The sequence below is a fragment of the Hemibagrus wyckioides genome, linkage group LG09 (genome assembly GCF_019097595.1).
Source record: "Hemibagrus wyckioides isolate EC202008001 linkage group LG09, SWU_Hwy_1.0, whole genome shotgun sequence".
Lineage (NCBI taxonomy): Eukaryota > Metazoa > Chordata > Actinopteri > Siluriformes > Bagridae > Hemibagrus > Hemibagrus wyckioides.
Window position 1 is genome coordinate 10,020,952 of NC_080718.1, and position 22,258 is coordinate 10,043,209.

The window sequence follows — 22,258 nt, forward strand, 5'->3', positions numbered from 1 at the left end:
GATGGCTTGCTTTTCTCCCATAGACAGCACTCTAGTCTTCATATTGGTTTATTATTTTCACAGTCAAAACCTATGTCTTAAACCAATTTCAGACTTTCAGAGATTTTTTTAAACAATCTATCTAAAAAGGCACATTTGGACAGCAAGAAACACCTGTCAGTCACGTGTTCCAATATTTCTGATCACTTGAAAAATGTCTGTGTTCAAATAAAGATGGCAAGTTGTTACATCAGAAAATGCATCATCAACAGAGCAAAATGAAAAAAACTGGACTTGCTATTCCAGTACTTTCAGAGGGGACTGTATATAACAATGGTGCTCATTCAATCTGATGTACATCCTATTTTTACATTCCAGTTTTCTTTCAGTAGTAGAAATGAATTAGAAAATATTCTATTAGCCATATATATATATATATATGTATATATACACTATATTGCCAAAAGTATTCGCTCACCTGCCTTGACTCGCATATGAACTTAAGTGACATCCCATTCCTAATCCATAGAGTTCAATATGACGTCGGTCCACCCTTTGCAGCTATAACAGCTTCAACTCTTCTGGGAAGGCTGTCCACAAGGTTTAGGAGTGTGTTTATGGGAATTTTTGACCATTCTTCCAGAAGCGCATTTGTGAGGTCACACACTGATGTTGGACGAGAAGGCCTGGCTCTCAGTCTCCGCTCTAATTCATCCCAAAGGTGTTCTATCGGGTTGAGGTCAGGACTCTGTGCAGGCCAGTCAAGTTCATCCACACCAGACTCTGTCATCCATGTCTTTATGGACCTTGCTTTGTGCACTGGTGCACAGTTATGTTGGAAGAGGAAGGGGCCAGCTCCAAACTGTTCCCACAAAGTTGGGAGCATGGAATTGTCCAAAATGTCTTGGTATGCTGAAGCATTCAGAGTTCCTTTCACTGGAACTAAGGGGCCAAGCCCAGCTCCTGAAAAACAACCCCACACCATAATCCCCCCTCCACCAAACTTTACACTTGGCACAATGCAGTCAAACAAGTACCGTTCTCCTGGCAACCGCCAAACCCAGACTCGTCCATCAGATTGCCAGATGGAGAAGCGCGATTTGTCACTCCAGAGAACGCGTCTCCACTGCTCTAGAGTCCAGTGGCGGCGTGCTTTACACCACTGCATCCGACGCTTTGCATTGCACTTGGTGATGTATGGCTTGGATGCAGTTGCTCGGCCATGGAAACCCATTCCATGAAGCTCTCTGCGCACTGTTCTTGAGCTAATCTGAAGGCCACATGAAGTTTGAAGGTCTGTAGCGATTGACTCTGCAGAAAGTTGGTGACCTCTTCGCACTATGCGCCTCAGCATCCGCTGACCCCGCTCCGTCAGTTTACGTGGCCTACCACTTCGTGGCTGAGTTGCTGTTGTTCCCAAACACTTCCACGTTCTTATAATACAGCTGACAGTTGACTGTGGAATATTTAGGAGCGAGGAAATTTCACGACTGGATTTGTTGCACAGGTGGCATCCTATCACAGTTCCACGCTGGAATTCACTGAGCTCCTGAGAGCGACCCATTCTTTCACAAATGTTTGTAAAAACAGTCTGCATGCCTAGGTGATTGATTTTATACACCTGTGGCCATGGAAGTGATTGGAACACCTGATTCTGATTATTTGGATGGGTGAGCGAATACTTTTGGCAATATAGTGTATGTCTGCTACTGATGCTCTGTAAATCCGTCATAAAGGCTCTATTCTGAGGTGCTGTTAATTGGTGATTTCTGAGGCTGGTAACTCTAAATGAACTCTAAATGAACTCCTCTGCTGCAGTGGTAAGTTTTGGTCTTGCTTTACTGGGATGGTCTTCATGTGAGCCAGTTTCATCATGGTGCTTGATGGGTTTTGTAAATGCACTTGACAATACTGTTCTTGCAAGAACTATTCCAGAACACCTGACCTTCGTGTCTTAAAATAACAACTGACTGTTTTTTGTCGTCATTACATATGGATTACTTAAGTCCATGTGTGTTATTTCATAGTTTTGAAATCTCCAGTATTGTTCAAGAATGTAGAAAATAAATCCCTAAACAAAAAACATTGAATTGAAAGGTGTGTCCAAACTTTTGACTGGTAGTGTATATTGAATATATATTAGGATACCTAATATTGAATGAAATTCAAAATCAATTCAAACGTATTAGAGTTAGGAACAACCATAAAATTGACTGTAACATTTTATTCTTCTGAAAAGTTTCTCAGGAAACGTGGGGTTGGCCTGAACGCGTCTTTAAAATATTTATCCGCTGATGGAAAGTGCGACGGACTGCATATTTTCCTCGGCTATTACCACATCGTGACGTAAGCTGCAAGTCCGCCCCCCCCTTTCCCCCTAGCACCTTCTGATTGGCCGAGACGGCATTTTAGGAATGTCTAGAAATTGGTTAAATAGCCTTTGCTCAGTACTGAAGTCTGTAGTAAAGGCTTAGATGTGAACTTCGTAAAGAAACGACAGTATGAATGAATAGCCTATCGAATCTACTGGACAAAGTTTTCGTGAGATACTTAGTGACTGTTTATTTAAATAAACTTTTTGGATTTTAGGCTTACGGAGTTCGAGACAAAAGGATTTAAGCTACACCATTTTTAATATATCGTTTAGGGATATCTGTTCTTCAGGTGAGTGTCTCAAGTAAAATATACATTATATGATTGAAATTTAATATAAAAAAAATTGCATCGATCTTGGTATGTGTCTAAGTTTGATCAGTTCAGTTTTTTTGTTCTAGTCATATATGGGAATGTAAAAATGGTTTTAAAAAGGTTAAAATAGTAAATCTCTAAACATATTGCTTGTTCTCAGTGCATCTGAGTTAAGATCTGACCATGATGTTGACCGCGTTGTGTTTACTGCTGATGCTGTGGAGTTCACAAGGCAGCGGAATAGCAGGTGAGAAATAAAACGGACATTTATTTATGTAAATATCAAGCTCAAGTCCTGTCTGAAGTGTGAGGGTCTAGTAACAGAGCTGTCCACGCGTCTCACTAGCAAAGATTATTAAATGCGTGTTTCTGTTTGCGCTTTCCCCCTTTCCGTTTACAGAGAGCCGAGAAGACAACAGCGTGTATGACTTATTTGAGCTCGCAAAAGTACATAAAAAACATAATGGAGTGAGCCTAGTGAAGGGACCTGACCCTTACAGCCCTGCTTACAAAATCCTCAACCCAAACCTGATCCCTGCCCTCCCTGAGCGCTCCTTCAGGGATCTCATTTACTCCATCCAAGAGGAAAAAGGCTTCCTATTCGTGGCCAACCTCAAGCAAGCCAAGAAGACGAGGGGCAGCCTCTTTTCTGTGGAGAGGAGAGATGGCTCTGGTTCCATTTTTGAGCTTGTCTCAAATGGAAATGCCAATACTTTAGACCTGATTTATGCCACAGCAAGCGGGCACCATGAGATCTCAATTGAAGATGCACGACTGGCCAGTGGCAGCTGGGAGAATATCACCCTATTTGTGGAAGAGGACCGTGCGCAGCTCTATATTGGTTGTGAAGAGATCAACACAAGGGAACTAGATGTGCCTATTCACCAAATTCTGACACAGGATGTGGCTGATGTCTCTGTCCTTAGGATTGGAAAAGGAGCAGTGAAGAGCAGATTTATGGTAAGTGCTTCTGAACTTATATTCCTGTTAAGTGTATTCCTCTAATAAGGCACCTAGCAATGTTTGGTAATGTTAGTCTACAAACATACACACATTATGTATAAAGGTATCCAGATAAATTGTTGACCAATTGTTGTATTGTCATCATATTCTGTGTTGATTAAGTATACTGGGTACCCACATCTGATTCTGCTAATATTATATACTTATTGCATGTCATGAACTTGAGTAAATCTATAAATCTTTTAATCAATAATAGTATCTTAGTAATTTAATTAATTTAATAGTTTCCCAGTAAAGTTTTGGGGGGCCTCCTGACTGTTCATTTTCCCCAGCTCTCAACACATCCCAACAGCTTGTTGTAGTATGTTAGAAGCTGGGAGAAAGTAAAAATGTGGACTGCCTGGAGGGCCCTGCTACCCAGGCTGACTGAAAACACTGGTTTAGCAACTCCTGAACTGACAGTACTATTAAATAACTGCAAGTAATATGAAAATTGCTTCACCTACAGGAACCTATTCTTTATTTTCTCCAGTTCACCATTTTCAAATTTTCTCTACAGGGAGTGCTTCAGAATGCACGCTTTGTATTTAGAACCACTTTGGAGACAATCCTTCGTAACATGGGATGTGAGAGCTGTAAGTAATTACTCTAATCACGAAAACCCCACATAGTTCTGAAATGAATCATTTTTGGTCAAAGCTAGAGTAAGCAGTGCCAACATCAGTGTTTGTTTTCTGGACAGCCTCCTTCGTCATTGATGTTGTGACCCTTGACAACCCAGTGAATGGCTCCAGTCCAGCAATACGCACAGATTACACTGGACACAAGACCAAAGGTAGGCTTTTTCACATTCTTTTATTCTTCATACTCTGCATTCTTTACTGGCTTGTAGAGTTTCAGAACCAACCTTTTTCCTATTGTGTCTCAGATCTCCAGGACATCTGTGGCTTTTCTTGTGATGACTTGGCCAGCATGTTTAAGGAGCTCAAGGGACTTGGTGTGGTTGTTAAGCAACTGTCAAATCAGCTCCACCAAGTGGTGAGTATTAGAAACAGCTGTTCTCATCTTGTGTTTTCTCTCTTTCTGCCAGTCTCTCTTCACCTCTCTATTCAACTGCCAAGCTACTTGTACCATAATTACATTTTTTTGTGCCATAACTTAGCCTCATGCAAATAACAAAAATCTCTCATTATTCTTTCTGCCGTTCTTTTGCATCATATGCTCGTGCTGCAAAAGGCAACCATTGTCCTCAATGCAGTAGTTGTGTTAAAACATCATGTTTACTTTGTGCATTTCCAGACTACAGAAAATGCTCTAATAAAGAACCAAATTAAGAAATACAGTGGGGTGTGCCTGCACAATGGTATTGTCTACAAAGACAAGGATGAGTGGACGGTGGATAGCTGCACTCACTGCACCTGCCAGGTAAGCCTGCAGCTAGAACCATAGCAGATGACCCAATCAAATATATTTCAATTGTTTTTTAGATCAATTAGTTAAAAGTCACTAAATTAATTTCTCATTTTTTCCACTATGGGCAAGTTTCAGTAAGCTAGTAGTGAAAAACTGACCTGTTGGCTCATAATGAGATGCAAATGGAAGCTTGTGGTTGTGTGAACTTTGCAGAATCAGTCTGGTTATCGTAGGAAACTTGCACTTTAGTCAGTCTAGTCTGTAATGAGAAGAAAGTGTTGAAATATTGCTAATCTTATTATAAACAATCATATCGGGATGTAGAGTTTTACAACAAAACTGAATGAAGGTCATCTGAGCAAGACGTTGTTTAGACAATGAAAGGTTTATTGTCCAAACAAAAAAAGAAATATAAGAGAAATATAAGCAGAACACTACTTAACCAATTATAGACCTTATAGACCTTATCTTGTGTAGCCTAACCACACACATCATTTCAAGTGTAAATCTTAATAACCTGTGCGATATTCCATTCTATAGAACTCCGCCACTATTTGCCGGGAAATCTCCTGCCCTCTTATGCCTTGTGCCAATGCCACTGTCCCTGATGGTGAATGCTGCCCACGTTGTGGAACTTGTAAGTTAGACATTTTTAATGTTGCCAATACATTGTTTTTTAATATGACTAGATTTGTCTAAACTCTTTAGTAATATATTATAGCATTATTATTAAAAACGGCTGGTATCTGCACTAACAAACTCTATCCCCCTCTCTCCCTCTTTAGTGAATGATGATGCTGATGATGGCTGGTCTCCATGGTCTGAGTGGACCCACTGCTCAGTTACCTGTGGCCGTGGCATCCAGCAACGGGGGCGCTCATGTGATCGCATCAACAGCAACTGTGAGGGCACGTCGGTGCAGACAAGAGACTGCTACCTGCAGGAATGTGACAAGCGCTGTGAGTCATATTACATGTGGAAACTTGGAAATTTTCTATACACAAGATGTAAATTTGATATTTTAAAAAGCAAGGTCTAAGGTTCAAATTTTGTATTGCAGTCAAGCAAGATGGAGGCTGGAGCCACTGGTCTCCCTGGTCCTCATGTTCAGTGACCTGTGGCATGGGTGTCATCACTCGCATACGTCTCTGTAACTCACCCACCCCACAAATGGGAGGCAAAGACTGTCAAGGAGAAGGCAGGCAGACAGAACCATGCAAGATGTCCCCTTGTCCAAGTGAGAAATTTTCATACATTTATTCTTAGTGTAAAGGAAATGTAATGAATTCTATTTATAAATCAAAAAAAAAAATCAATAGATGACAAAGTATTTAACAAAATGTAACCTGACACACATAAATTACTATCTGTGACTTAGTCAATGGAGGCTGGGGGCCATGGTCACTATGGGATTCTTGCTCTGTCACTTGTGGCGGTGGACTGCAGAGCAGACATCGGCTTTGTAACGATCCTGTGCCCAAATATGGTGGAAAAGAGTGCATCGGCGATACCAAAGGCACCCGTATATGCAGCTCTCAAGATTGTCCCATTGGTAAGCAGAACAATCACTTTTTTGTAATTTATTCTACTTTTACTTCCAAAATTGTCCAGCAAACCTTAACTGACTCTTTTTTTCTATAGATGGCTGTCTTTCCAACCCTTGCTTTGCTGGTGCTAAGTGCACCAGCTTTCCTGATGGCTCCTGGAAGTGTGGGGAGTGTCCAGTTGGCTATACTGGAGATGGAATTCATTGTCAAGACATCGATGAGGTATGAACATTGTAAAGAAAATCTAATACATGTGTCACAAATGACAATACCATGAGTTGTTAAGTGTAACTTTGTGTCCTCAGTGCAAAATGGTTCCTGATGCTTGCTTCACACTCAATGGAGTCCATCGTTGTGAGAACACAAATCCAGGCTATAACTGCCTACCATGTCCTCCTCGCTACTCTGGAGCTCAGCCTTTTGGCAGAAGCAGTGAGCAAGCAATGGCCAACAAACAGGTGAGAGAGGTTAACTTCAGTCCCCCCTGCTCAGTAGAGATGCCTGCACATAGAGGCCTGGGGCTTGTCTCATTGCATTTAAAACAAACTTGTTATGAGTATGCAGGATAACTGTGATATGCTATTGATTTGCATGAATTTAACTTAATAATATTGTAATAATTTTTTAATACATTTAACATTTATGAAATAACACATGACACTTTTAACAGTTGATACAATTAAAATGTATTAAGTAAAGAGATTTCTGTGGAGCCCTCAGTTTGGTAACTGCTAAATTATAGCAAGAAAAAAAAATGCAGCTGTTCATTTATATGTAGAAATTAAGGCTCAGTCATATCATATCTCCTCTAGGTCTGTGTACCAAGGAACCCATGTGAGGATGGCAGCCATAACTGTAACAAAAGGGCCAATTGTATTTATTTGGGCGTTTTCTCTGACATCATGTTTCGCTGCGAATGCAAGCCAGGCTATGCTGGTAATGGTTATATATGTGGAGAGGACCCTGACCTGGATGGTTGGCCCAACACTGATCTCCACTGTGTTGAGAATGCCACCTACCATTGCAAGAAGGTAACTGTCTTTTTGAGTGTATGCTTAGAAACCACCTTGAAATCGCCTTGACGATGCAACCCCTTAATCCAAACTCAATCTTTTAGGACAACTGCCCTGACCTTCCCAACTCTGGACAAGAGGACTATGACAAGGATGGAATCGGAGATGCTTGTGATTATGATGATGACAATGATGGGATCCCTGATGATAGGGTGAGTTGAAGAGACTTTTTCCACTCCCATGCAATGCTTGTTTATACAAAGTACAGCAGGAATTAAAGAAAAGTGGAGGCATGAACCAGTCTACCAACAATAACAATAATAGGCATAATGTCAGTGTTCTAAAACCTTTTGGTTTTATGTGTATGATTTAAAGTTCTATTTCGGGGAAAATGAACTGGACAAATAAATAGCACGTACTCTAGAGCCAGATCTGAAATACAAACACAGATGGATTCTGCAGTCTGTAGGCATATAGTATTCATGTTGATGGAGAAAATTGTTCATCTTTTTGACATTACATTTGTCTTGCTTTTGCACACAGAATGTTTCAGTATTAAACATGTTTCTCTCTCAAACAGGACAACTGCCAATTTGTCTTCAACCCAAGACAAGCTGATCAAGACCAAGATGAAGTCGGTGACCGCTGTGATAACTGCCCATATAACAGCAATCCAGACCAGATTGACACAGACAAAAATGGAGAAGGCGATGCTTGTGCAATTGATATTGATGGTGATGGTAAGAGTCAAGCTTAGCAAATGCATAACGGGGAAGAGTCCAAATATACCCTGGTTAATCAAACAATCCATTGCTCAGGTATTCTGAATGAAAACGACAACTGCCCATATGTGTACAATGTTGACCAGAGAGACACTGACCATGATGGGGTTGGAGACCATTGTGACAACTGTCCATTACAGCACAACCCTGATCAGGTAAGTCACTCTATTCCTGACATGCTTTTCCAGTGCTATTTTTTACAACTTGGAATAAAGGACAACAGATAATATTCAAAACCTAAAATCAGTTGTACTTTTACAACTTATTTACAAGTATTTCTAAGTAGATAGAACTGAACAATGATATAATCTAGAACAAAAGTTAAACAGAAACATTTTTGTGGTATTATATCATAAGCCATGAATGCACCTCTATCCATGTGGGCATGAAGACAGAGAATGACATTTCATGGAAAGAACCACGGAATTATTGACGCATTACAAAACTAATTAGAAGCCATTCACAATGATGATCTGCACAACAGCTTCATTCATTATTTTCCTCCTACAGATTGACTCTGATTCAGATAATGTGGGTGACAAATGCGACAGCAATCAGGACATTGACGACGATGGTCACCAGAATAATCTGGACAACTGCCCATACATCCCCAATGCCAACCAGGCTGATCATGACAAAGATGGAAAGGGTGATGCATGCGACCATGATGATGACAATGATGGTGTGCCTGATGAAAAAGACAACTGTAGACTGGCCCCTAATCCAGATCAGTTAGATTCTGATGGTAAGCACAATTCTAATAGCATCAAAAAATTATGACAATTTTAATTTTATTTTTACTTTCTTAGTTTGACCTAAACATTACATTTCTTCTAGGTGATGGACGTGGTGATGTTTGCAAGGATGACTTTGACCAAGACAATGTCCCTGATATTTTGGATGTTTGTCCAGAGAACTTTGCCATCAGTGAAACAGATTTCCGTAGGTTCCAGATGGTTCCTCTAGACCCTACAGGAACTTCACAAATTGACCCTAACTGGGTGGTCCGACATCAGGGTAAAGAGCTTCTTCAGACAGTCAATTGCGACCCTGGCATTGCTGTTGGTAAGTGCCTTAAAAATCAGTGGAATAGAACAATAAACCTTAATGAGAGCATCATTTAACCATCAGCATTGTCTTCTGTTTTCTCTCAGGATATGATGAGTTTAATGCTGTGGATTTTAGTGGAACATTCTTCATCAATACTGACCGAGATGATGATTATGCTGGATTTGTGTTTGGCTATCAGTCCAGCTCCCGCTTCTATGTAGTGATGTGGAAACAGATCACACAGACCTACTGGTCTCACACACCCACAAGAGCTCAGGGCTACTCTGGACTCTCTATCAAAGTGGTTAATTCTACCACTGGTCCAGGAGAACACCTTAGGAATGCTTTGTGGCATACGGGAGACACAGAAGGACAGGTAAATAGCATCTGACCTTTGAAAAATATCTTTTACAAATGCTAGATCAGATCGTTTATTGAAGATTGTGATATTTACATCCCCTCTTAAATTTCAGGTGCGTACTTTGTGGCATGATCCCAAGAAAATTGGCTGGAAGGATTTCACTGCTTACAGATGGCAACTGATCCATAGACCAAATAGTGGACTTATCAGGTTAGTGTCCATCTTAAAACTATTTTCTTTTATAACAGAAACAGAAAACCCATTGCTCACACCTGGTCATTTTTCTGTTTTTTTTTTCCAGAGTCATCATGTATGAAGGCAAGAAAGTCATGGCAGATTCCGGAAATATACATGACAAGACATATGCTGGTGGAAGACTTGGTCTATTCGTCTTCTCTCAAGAGATGGTTTACTTCTCAGACCTCAAATATGAATGTCGAGGTAATTTAATTATTCATTTGTAGAAATATTTATATGAAATATAAGTATTTAATATATATAAGTTTATAATAGATAGAAATATATTTCAGATGCAAACACTTTAGATTGGTGTACTAATATTTGTTTTGCCTGTTCTTTTTGTTTCAGAGGATTCTGAAAGAAACAGGATGAATTTTTAAGACCATCTCATTGCTTACACATAAAAATGCGTGTTATAAGACAAGGCATAAAGAACAAGCATATGGTGGAACCAAGGAAACAAAAGGAAAGAAACAAGGAAATGTGACCTTTGAATGAATACCAGCTGGATGACAATCATATGCCTGCAGAAAAGCAGGTAAATCATCTCTGCATGGAACAGGGAAGCAAAAACCTTTTTTATACTTCACCAGTTCTAACAGGAGTTAGTGGGGACCATAAAAAAGAGTTATTGTTTATAATTTAAATGTACAGATCTGCTGTGGACTATGATCCTGAGAGAAAGAAACCTCTCATAATATGAAGTAAAATATGTGTTCTGTGTCCATCTAGTACACAGAAATATGTCTGTTACTTCAAGCAAATGAGTGTTTTTTGTATGAATGTTTGTCAGAAAGATCCCACTTGATGTTTGTGTGCTAACTGAAAAGCCACTTGCCCTTTTCTGGAGGCATTAAATACATTCTGATGTGCTCAGGGTTAAAGGGACCTCCATCAATATTTCAGAGCAAAACAGTATGTACCAAGTTATTTACAGCAATATTTAGACCATATCTACATAGGAAATTTATTATTGCCTGTTACTATGTAACAAGCAGATAGACATTCCAGTTGTCACAATGTACTAATTTATATTATTGACACCCCGTGTGTGTGTGTGTGTGTGTGTGTGTGTGTGTGTGTGTGTGAGAGAGAGAGAGAGCGTGTGTGATAAATCTTTGAGAACAAACTGGATCGTTATAGAATTTCTCTTATTACATATTAAATAGTAATGATTTTTATCCAAAATCCAAACCATTTTGTAGTTTTTAGTCATGCTTGTACTATGCTCTGCATTCTAAACAGCAAGGAAAGACAATATACAAATAATACCTCATACTAGAATATAAATCAGTTACATTTTTTATTTAGTTAGCAAATGTAATACAATCATATGTTTTCAAAATGTATATAATACAAAATATTTTTTGCCAAATTAAATACTCCTACAGGGCATAAATGATTTCTTCTTGTGCTTAGTGAATAAATGATGCATTTTTAAATAATAAGTTATTATTGATGTTCGATGTATTTGAAGTTGCAGTTTCATGTTTGTAGATATGTGCTATTTAAATAATTTATCAGGAAGTGTGAGATGTTTTTGGAAGTGTTCTGTATGTATAAACAGTTTGCACAGTGAGGTGAGGATGTGTTTATTGTCTTTTGTTGTTGTTTTTATTGTTGTTGTTGCTGTTGTTATATGACACCCCCCTTCATTGAGGATTGCCTTGTACTATGAGGGTTGCCTTATATTTTTATATTTAAAATTTCTACAGAAATGCTGTTTTTACTTGTCTGTTATGTTTCAAAGAACAAACAAACAATAAAAGGTTAAAGATTAAGCTGTTGTCTGAGTTTTGGAGCTCTGAATTAAATTATCCACTGTAACAACCAAAAATAATTCTATTTCAACTCTTTTCTATTTTTTAATTCTCAACCTTTCAGCTATGTATCATAAAAGTGCACTACTTTTGGTATCTTTTCCTCCTCAATGATCTAAAACCAGAACCAAACACATTGACTTTGTGACTATTACTGTTTTAACAGCTACTCTCCATTCCCATCAGACATTCCCACAGCTCCCTAAACTAGATGACTGTCTGGTCATTCTCATCTTACCTACAGTGTTTCTGCCACAAGGTTGCTGCTCACCATTCTGTGTACTCTCTAGAAACTCATTGTGCGTGAAAATTTCAGGAAATCAGCAGATATTGAAAAACTCAAACCAGCCCACCTGGCACTCTTGTACTGCATTGTGTTACTACCCACCTGATTGGCTGCTTGGATAATTGCACGAACAAAGAGCGCAGGTGTTCCAAATAAACTGGCTATATTGGCTACATAACTGTAATGTTACAATGACCAGATTAATATATACCTGCAATTTGCCTTGTAGCTGACATTATGCCATACCCATGCAGTTTAACCAACACTCTCAACATATAATAGATAAGAAAATGCTATAAATGGACTTAGTACATAAATTTACTGTACAAAAAAAAGTTGAAAGCAGTTGAAAGACTGACAATAACTTTACTGGGAAAAGATTAACATGTTTAAAATAAAATATTGAGCATCTTTCAGGTCAGTTAAGACACATGCAATACACATCAACCACTGTATTGCTGGAAATAAAAAAAAACAGCCAGGATATAAAACAACTACTGGGAAAGTGACATAAGTCAAAATTAACTTCAAACATGACTGGAACATTTTCTCCATATAATTAAAGCTGTAATAAATTAATTTTGTCTGTCATATTTCAGTTAAGAACTTAAAAAGTAATTCTTAATTAAGATCCTCTGCTGCCACATCCTTTGCGATATTTTACAAATCATAGGAAATATTATAACAAACTTATGAAAACTTCTGTTGTATAAAAACATACTTTAAAAAAAATCTATTTACCACATTTATGCTAGCTTCTCATTTCTCATTAGGGCTGTTGCTTCACATGTGAGACGACTTGCTGAGTTCTCAGCTCTTAGACAAGACTGGTTGGAGTTCCAGCAGCTTCCTGTAGCAACTCTGATAGAGCAGAACTGGATAGACGGGGCGTGCTGGCCAGCAGAGACATTATTTGTCCATCTACAGAACAGTAGAGTTTGGGGTCTGAGAAACCTTGTGTTCCTGAATCAGAACTTCTGCTCCAGGCCATCTCACATTCCATCAGCAAACTTTTAATTTGCTCCTCAGTCAAACTCTGCAGGTGCAAACAAGACAGATCAGGGAAATACAAATTTGCCTAATGCACAGTGCTAGTGAGTGCAAACTAACTCTCAAGAACTTTAACTTCTGACAACTAGAGTGAGCTTGAGTGGGGTAGTGTAACATCCTAAAATGTTACATGACCTGAGAACACACATTCTGGTGACATGTTTTTGCCATCTAAACTACTTATATTGGACCCAGATTTACTTACTTACTGATTTTTACTTACTTTTATTTTATTTGTATATTTAGAGAATATTTGCTTGTTTGTCTAACAAGAATTGCAATTCCATTGAATGCTAAGAGACTATATAGAAAAAGAAACTAGTTAACCAAACAACAAGTAAAATGAAACAATGGATGACATATTTTTGCCCACTGATAAAGCTTGTTTATGGTTAGGTTTATGTGGCAGTAGGGGCTTGGTCAAGTGTTGGAAGTGGAGAGAATGAAGGTCACACTGGCAAGGTTAATTCTCACCTGTGTCTTTCGAAAGCCCAAACCCTGAAAGCCCATGTGTCCCAAACCCCCAGACGAATGGTCCCAACCCTCCTTGCATGTTTGTTTGTTTGTGTGTGTGTGTGTGTGCATGTGTGTTTGAGCTAAATCTGTAAAAAGCAAAAGTAAAGAAACAGAAAAAAAACTGTCAAACTATGAAAGTGTCAAGCCAGGACTTTGAGGGAGATTTGCTGTCATGGAGTCCTTACTACTTGTTGAATTGGTCAAGACCTTTTGCCAGCATCCACTAGATGCAACACCAGGCCCTTCCTGCAGACTGCACTTCCAGAGAACTGGAAAGCCTTGCCCCACTTCACACTGCTGAAGATGGGAATGCAGAATGCTTCAGAGGCTGGACACTGGGCAGTCCAACTGCTACCACTATGTTTGGGGGATGCCCAGCTTCTGATCACAAACATGCTGGAATACCCAGACCTACAGTGGGCAATTTTGCAATGGATTGGCCACACCCCTAAAAATGACTGTTTAGTTTAGTTATGCTCACTAACGTTTTGCATTCAACCAACAGCTCTGAGACTCCTGTCAAAATTAGCTGCTGGCAGAGAAATTTGGTGCTGAGGACCCAGTCAATCTTGTGATGCTGGAGCAGTTCACCAACTGCCAACTCAAGCGCGTGGAACAATGAGCCCAGTGCCACAGGACCATGTGGCCAAATATCCAGGGTCAGACATGCCCCTTTTTCTCTCATTTCCCAACCTCCCCATCCCTGCCCCATGGAAATGGAGGCCAATTCCCCTCAAACCAGCTCCCTGGTCCCTACCCCTTCCTCCCATCCTTCTACTTCACCTCTGATGTCTTCCCTAACTCTCTCTCTCTCTACACAGATAGAGTCTTGACTGGGGCAAAGTGAAAGTGACTGGTTTGACTGGTTTGCAGGTGAAAGTTTGCAGGTGTCAGTGAGATAAAAGGCCACACATTAGGCCTTGGACCTGAGGTGTAACCAGACCACCATCCATCAAAGCCTGATTCAGTGATGCCAGTAAGTATTATTTTCTGGGACAGAAGCATAAACTGAAGGCTTGGTTAGTCATCACCTCACCCAACCACTAATTCTTGGGACAAATTGGCCTGGCTCTGCCTGATAAGACAGCAGTGCCTGTGGACTTTCTGTGTCTCCAGGTGCCCCTTAATATGAAAGTGAGAGAGAGAGAGAGAGAGCTGAGCAGCACATTTGAGCTAAAACCTATAAAAATGTAAGTTGCATAGCTCTTGAGTCAGGCTCTTGTTAGTTCTACAGCTGTCTTTGTTTTTGTGCATCATTTTAGAACCACTGTAAGGACCAACCTTATGTATGATTGGGTGACTTTGATACACCTAAGATGTGGATGAAAATGTGGATATACACATGAAGATCAGGAACAGATGTGAAGCTTTCTAGTTAGGGCATAAGAAGAAGTACAAACAGGCATACTCCCATAAACTAGAAAATTTCTGCTTGCAAAACAACACATATTCTATATGGCAGGAAATCCAATCTGTCATTAACTACAGGAGAAACATAAACACTGAGACTCAAGATACCACCTTATTAGACAACCTCTCAATGAAACAACTGTTTCAGTGCCCAATTCGACAGACTAAGCAGAGACACCCTCCATCAGAAATTAGACACCTCCACCTTAATGACTTAGGCCAGTGGCAATTACACCAGTTGCCAAGAAGTGCCTAGATCTGTTGCATCAGAACATATGCTAAGATGCTCTTCATGGACTATAGTTTTGTCTTCAACACCATCTGATCATCAGGCTGAAGGATCCCAGGGTTCAAACTCCCACCTGCAACTGGATCTTAGACTTTCTGACTGACAGACCACAGGTGGTGAGAGTGGGAGGCAAGGTCTCTACTGAGCTCACAATCAGCACTGGAACACCACAGAGCTGTTTCCTCAGCCCCAAAATCTACATCCTGTACACCTATAACTGTGTCTCCAGCCAGAACAACACTGTCACCATAAAGTATGCAGATGACATAACCATCCTGGGCCTCATCAAGGGTGGGGACAAGTCAGGGTACAAGGAACTCGTTGACAACATTCTTGTCTATGGATTGGAAAATGACCTCATCCTCAATGTAGACAAGATAAAGAAACAATCACAGACTTCAGGAGGAATCCCCCATCTCTTTTCATCAAGGAGACTGAGGTCTCTCCAGTTATAAATACTTAATGATCCAGCAGAGAGGATCACTGGCCACTCACCTTCCATTCATGGACACTCTTTACATACAACACTGCAGGAAAAAACACAGAAGATCTTAAGGGAAACACACCACCCAGCTTAACTCTTTACTCAGACACAAACAATCAACAATACAACCTGAGACATTGCAGACCAGTCAGTAACATCACACACAAACCATGTTTTTATAACAGCTTCTTTCTAGCCACAGTCAGACTGATGGCAAAAGACATAATGGAAGGAAAGAATATGTCTTCCTCATCTTTGTAAGATCACAAGGCTTTATCTTTATCTGTCATATCTCTAATTATCTGTTATACAGAGAATCTTTACCTCAGTTTTTTTATCCACCCACTACTTACATCTGAGAATACACTGCAATAAAAAATTTTTCAATATTTGTAGAATAATAGTGTCCATAGCTTACATCTTATTCTATTTTATTGCATTTTATTTATTATATAGTGTGTATTATATTGTACTTTATAGTGTTTATTATGTGTACACCCTTGCAGCTCTCTTTTTATTATTTATTATAACTATTTGTTAGTCCTTTCTCTCTTCTTAGCTCTGACTAGAGCTAGAGATTTTGCACAAAAATTCCTATGCACTCGTACTGTCTGTACATGTACAAATGGCAAATAAACCACTTGACCTTGACATTGAACCATTACAGACAGACATACACAATGATACAGGGCAGCTCTTCTTCCTGCTGTGGATCGTCTCATCTGAGCCCCCATAGGGCCTACCAAACATCCATTTTTGACCCAGACCTTGGCTGTCATACATCATATTGCATTGCATGCTGATTCTGTAATAGGCAATAATGACAAGATTAATTTACCTGTAATAATCACAATCACTGTGGTTCAACCTCTAATTATTCTTCTACTTTATTTATATTAATCTTTTCTTCTCTAAACTGTCAAGACAGGCTCCACAAATTTGATGTATGTTTTTAGACTTTTAGAATTAAATTCAACCTTCTCTCATCTTGCATGACAGGAACTTTTGTTGTCTGAGACATGAAACCCCAAATGGTAGTCTTTCCATACTAAAAGTAGCCACTATAACAGAAGTTCTCAGGAAAGTTTTTTTTTTACCATGACACAAAATCAAACCCCAACCACTGGGAAATTAGAATAATTGACCCTAAATGATAGAATGTACCATAATAAAAACCCTATGAAAAGTCTATGAAAAATGCAAAGTAGGTCAGTGGTCAGGATCTGACACTGACTTTCTTGTGCTGGAATCTTGTGTTGGCCTGGGGAAAACATGCCTTTGGATCAGGGATTTATGTGTTTAAACACGCTCAAACTTAAAACAGTTGCAGAAACTCTTGGGCTATCTCTGCAAGCTGTACAAGAATTGCATAGACATGTTAAATACTAACTGCTGGTGTGAAGTCTCGAGATCACTGTTTGAAACAAAAAGTTTGATTCCTGTGTGCTGTGTGTGCCTTCCAATGTTAGGCTGCACACTAAAATACAATAAATGTTAGAGGTATGGGCAAATGGTAGTACAATCATCAGATGTGGAAAAGGATAGACATTCTCTTTACAAAAAGTCCATTTCATTAAAAGAATAGTTTATACAGACTTATTATTTGGCACAGTAAAGTAAAAGCAAAGAAACATTTCTACCCCCATGATGCACTCACTATGAAGTTCACCAGTGTTTGCATAATAATAATAAAATATAATTTTATATATTTGACTACTTTCCCTTCAAATAGCCTTGATTATCAAATTTATGATTAGAATTTCATAGTTTAGTTTTGGCTGAAAGATAGTCAAGAGGTTCTAATATAATTTGGTTGTTGGTGTAGTTACCGAGTAAAAACATTTTGATATTTACTGTATGTGATAGGACATTTGATATATATATATATATAAAATATCACTTTTATACATATCGTATTGGTGTGATTATAAAACTAACAGACACTGTGTTTAAAGATTCAACTCGTTCAAAATTCTAACCATTAAATATTTTTAAGATGTTAGATGGAAAACTAGTTTTAAAAATAATATGTATAAAAATAGGGTTGGGTTGTCGAATCTGATATGCATCCTAGGCCCTGGGTGGAATGTATTAGGCAGCAAGTGAACATTTTGTCCTCAAAGTTGATGTGTTAGAAGCAGGAAAAATGGGCAAGTGTAAGGATTTGAGTGAGTTTGACAAGGGCCAAATTGTGATGGCTAGACGACTGGATCACAGCATCTCCAAAACTGCAGCTCTTGTGGGGTGTTCCCGGTCTGCAGTGGTCAGTATCTATCAAAAGTGGTCCAAGGAAGGAACAGTGGTGAACCGGCAACAGGGTCATGGGCAGCCAAGGTGCATTGATGCATGTAGGGAGCAAAGGCTGGCCCGCGTGGTCTGATCCAACAGACACGTTACTGTTGCTCAAATTGCTGAAGAATTTAATACTGGTTCTGATAGAAAGTTGTCAGAACACAGTGCATCGCCACTTACTGTGTATGGGGCTGCATAGCCGCAAACCAGTCAGGGTATCCAGGAGGATAATGTGCCATGCCACCAAGCAAAAATGGTTCAGGAATGGTTAGATGAGCACAACAACAAGTTCTCAATCTAATCGAGCATCTGTGGTGTGTGCTGGACAAACCAGTCCAAGCCATGGAGGCCCTACCTTGCAACTTACAGGACTTAAAGGATCTGCTGCTAACATCTTGGTGCCAGATACCACAGCACACCTTCAGGGATCTAGTGGAGTCCATACCTCGTCAGATCAGGCTGGATTTGCAGCAAAACGGGGACCAACACAATATTAGGCAGGTGGTCATACTGTTATGGCTGGCCGGTGTATATATGTACATACATACATACATACATACAGATGATATCCTTAAGAAGTGTAAAGATTGTATGCAGTCCAAAAGTGACATCAGTACTATCCATCAGTGTAAATGCAAGTGATAAACAATAAATTATAATGCAAGGTATATAGAGTGGGTTGTGCTAGTGGTGGTTGAATTCTGAGTTACAATCTCAGCTGTTTATGCTGCCTTCAATAAACTCCATACTAAAGCTAGATACACTATATTGCCAAAAGTATTCGCTCACCCATCCAAATAATCAGAATCAGGTGTTCCAATCACTTCCATGGCCACGGGTGTATAAAATCAAGCACCTAGGCATGCAGACTGTTTTTACAAACATTTGTGAAAGAATGGGTCGCTCTCAGGAGCTCAGTGACTTCCAGCGTGGAACTGTGATAGGATGCCACCTGTGCAACAAATCCAGTCGTGAAATTTCCTCGCTCCTAAATATTCCACAGTCAACTGTCAGCTGTATTATAAGAACGTGGAAGTGTTTGGGAACGACAGCAACTCAGCCACGAAGTGGTAGGCCACGTAAACTGACGGAGCGGGGTCAGCGGATGCTGAGGCGCATAGTGCGAAGAGGTCGCCAACTTTCTACAGAGTCAATCGTTACAGACCTCCAAACTTCATGTGGCCTTCAGATTAGCTCAAGAACAGTGCACAGAGAGCTTCATGGAATGGGATTCCATGGCCAAGCAGCTGCATCCAAGCCATACATCACCAAGTGCAATGCAAAGCGTTGGATGCAGTGGTGTAAAGCACGCCGCCACTGGACTCTAGAGCAGTGGAGACGCGTTCTCTGGAGTGACGAATCGCGCTTCTCCATCTCGCAATCTGATGGACGAGTCTGGGTTTGGCGGTTGCCAGGAGAACGGTACTTGTCTGACTGCATTGTGCCAAGTGTAAAGTTTGGTGGAGGGGGGATTATGGTGTGGGGTTGTTTTTCAGGAGCTGGGCTTGGCCTCTTAGTTCCAGTGAAAGGAATTCTGAATGCTTCAGCATACCAAGACATTTTGGACAATTCCATGCTCCCAACTTTGTGGGAACAGTTTGGAGCTGGCCCCTTCCTCTTCCAACATGACTGTGCACCAGTGCACAAAGCAAGGTCCGTAAAGACATGGATGACAGAGTCTGGTGTGGATGAACTTGACTGGCCTGCACAGAGTCCTGACCTCAACCCGATAGAACACCTTTGGGATGAATTAGAGCGGAGACTGAGAGCCAGGCCTTCTCGTCCAACATCAGTGTGTGACCTCACAAATGCGCTTCTGGAAGAATGGTCAAAAATTCCCATAAACACACTCCTAAACCTTGTGGACAGCCTTCCCAGAAGAGTTGAAGCTGTTATAGCTGCAAAGGGTGGACCGACGTCATATTGAACCCTATGGATTAGGAATGGGATGTCACTTAAGTTCATATGCGAGTCAAGGCAGGTGAGCGAATACTTTTGGCAATATAGTATATAAGAAAATCTATGTTTATTGATAGAACATTTACATTTACATAAAGCCTTACACTGAACCATATCCTGGATGAAAACAGCATATAAGACATGTATTTCAAAATTACTGTACAGAAAGCATGGGCTTTTATCTGCAATTTCCTCTCTAAAAAGACAGAATTTACCTTCTACATTGTGGAAAAGTGTTATGAAACAGAATGCTGGCACTTCAAAGGAGCTCACCACCTGCATGTTTGATAGCAGCTTTTAGGGAGAGGGGAATGTGGCAATACTTAGGATTAAATAAAGCTGCTGCCTCTTGGTTTATATCCACACCTTCCTCAACACAATTATTTACTATATACATACATACATACATACACACAAGGATCTAAATGATAGTGTTTTGACAGAGAAATTATAGTAATATCTAAGTTAAACATAGACATATACTCAAGCTATTTTCAATAGTTTTTCCCCACCAATTTACCAAAGGTTTAGCTTTTGTAGAGATATTCACATGATTGACTAATTATGTGAATCCCACTGCTAACCTTGTCTGCCTAACACTCTTAATGATTGTGGAAGAAGTATGTCCTTATCCACTTTGTTTCTGAATGTTAGTTTACCTTTAGAGGGGGGGAATTACTACGTATTGAAATCTGTTGTGTTTTTTGTTGTTTGTTGGTCAGGGTACGCATTCTTTTTTCCGCTTGACTGTATACACTTAGACTAAATTAAAATATTCAGCTTGTATTGAGAGAAAGAAGAATTGTGTGTATGAGCCCAAGAACACATACCCACAGTGAAGTACAGTGGTGGGGACATCAAGAAATATTGCAATTAATAGAAATGTTGCTGGGACATTACACATAATCAAAAGGCAAATGAATGGAGCAACAAATAGACAGATACAAAATGTACAACAAAATAACTCAAGAAGTATTTGCATGGCCTAGACAAGCTTTTGACACAAATACCATGGAAAATGTATAAGGGATTTTGGAATTGTGATTTGATCACTGGGACCACTGTAATCTTGGGGAATGAAATATGATTTGCCAAAGGGAACAGACTGAAATTCAACCACAATGCTGCAAAGTGAACTGAAATGTGAAATATGTTTTAGAAACATATCGTTTTTTTTTTATTCTTTTGAACACACTTTTTACGCTGTGGATATATGCACATTTATTAAATTAAATAACAACAAAAATTGCCCTCACTGTACAGGCAGACTTTTTTATACAGTATGTGCACTAAATATTTCAGAAGGCACAAAACAGTCCCAGCTTATGACTTTATCTTGATGCACTGCAAATTGTATCCCTTGGGGAGCAGGTTGCATAGTGTTGGCCATATTTCTTGTGCTTATAGCTTGTTCAATGAATTTGGTGTTTTAGATCTGCAGTGAATATTAAAGCAGAGAACAACATATAGATCTATCTACCTCCAATTCAGGACATCTATTTGTTGCCCCAGTAAATCTAGCAGTACCCCTCCTTCCCCACCCATAGTTTCTTTATTCCTCTGCCATTTGGCAGATGATAACATACTATCCAGACCAGCTTGAGATTCTAAAACAGCTTATTTACACAAGTTGTCCATAAGGTACATAAGGTCTACTCTGTCCTCTGGATTATTCATATATCATATTTACCTCATATATTATTCATAATCATAACATAATCATAGATTATCATACCGCAATCATAGATTTCCAAGGAATGTCATTATGCATCAAACATATATACCAATATTACCTGACATACAGGAACTCACAATGGATTTTAATTAAAAACAATCAGTAAATGTTCAGTTTGTACAATTATGTTGTTACACTGTTAATTTTAATAAGACATTACCTATCTCAGGCACTGTGTTGCTATTTATTGCATGCGAAGAATGTTAAAAAAAAGAGGAATATTCCAGCATGATCTTCCATTGCCTCCACCACCATCCACCCAATGACTGCAACAAACCCAACCTAGCAGAGCAAGCTAGCTATAGATGAAAGTATTAATAGCCTGGAATAAAAGCTGCAAAAAGGCATTTACTGCATTGTGAGTATTTTTGAGCTGGGAGG

The 22,258-nt window shown here is 39.5% G+C and overlaps 2 protein-coding genes across 5 annotated transcripts in view; one reads left to right on the plus strand and one right to left on the minus strand.

The window, feature by feature from the left end:
• The window catches only part of fsip1 (fibrous sheath interacting protein 1), a 68,411-nt gene that overhangs the window by 20,313 nt on the left and 25,840 nt on the right, over positions 1-22,258 (minus strand). For 3 of the 4 annotated variants that reach the window (XM_058398439.1, XM_058398440.1, XM_058398441.1), the window contains one exon: positions 11,064-13,178. The exons of the other annotated variant lie outside the window; for it this stretch is intronic. In XM_058398439.1, coding sequence (XP_058254422.1) covers positions 12,960-13,178 — 219 coding nt within the window. In that variant the 3' untranslated portion in view covers positions 11,064-12,959. Of the gene's footprint in view, positions 1-11,063; positions 13,179-22,258 lie in introns of those variants that run through there. 4 annotated transcript variants of the gene reach the window in all.
• Positions 2,431-11,817, plus strand: LOC131358971 (thrombospondin-1-like). Its single transcript, XM_058398438.1, has 23 exons — positions 2,431-2,643; positions 2,828-2,914; positions 3,068-3,627; positions 4,190-4,265; positions 4,373-4,465; positions 4,559-4,668; positions 4,930-5,055; positions 5,584-5,680; positions 5,829-6,002; positions 6,104-6,280; positions 6,422-6,595; positions 6,685-6,812; positions 6,896-7,048; positions 7,403-7,621; positions 7,708-7,815; positions 8,184-8,343; positions 8,422-8,540; positions 8,896-9,130; positions 9,223-9,450; positions 9,540-9,811; positions 9,909-10,006; positions 10,098-10,237; positions 10,385-11,817. Exons 2-23 carry the CDS (start codon positions 2,851-2,853, stop codon positions 10,414-10,416), a joined length of 3,543 nt encoding a protein of 1,180 aa, XP_058254421.1. The 5' UTR covers positions 2,431-2,643; positions 2,828-2,850; the 3' UTR covers positions 10,417-11,817.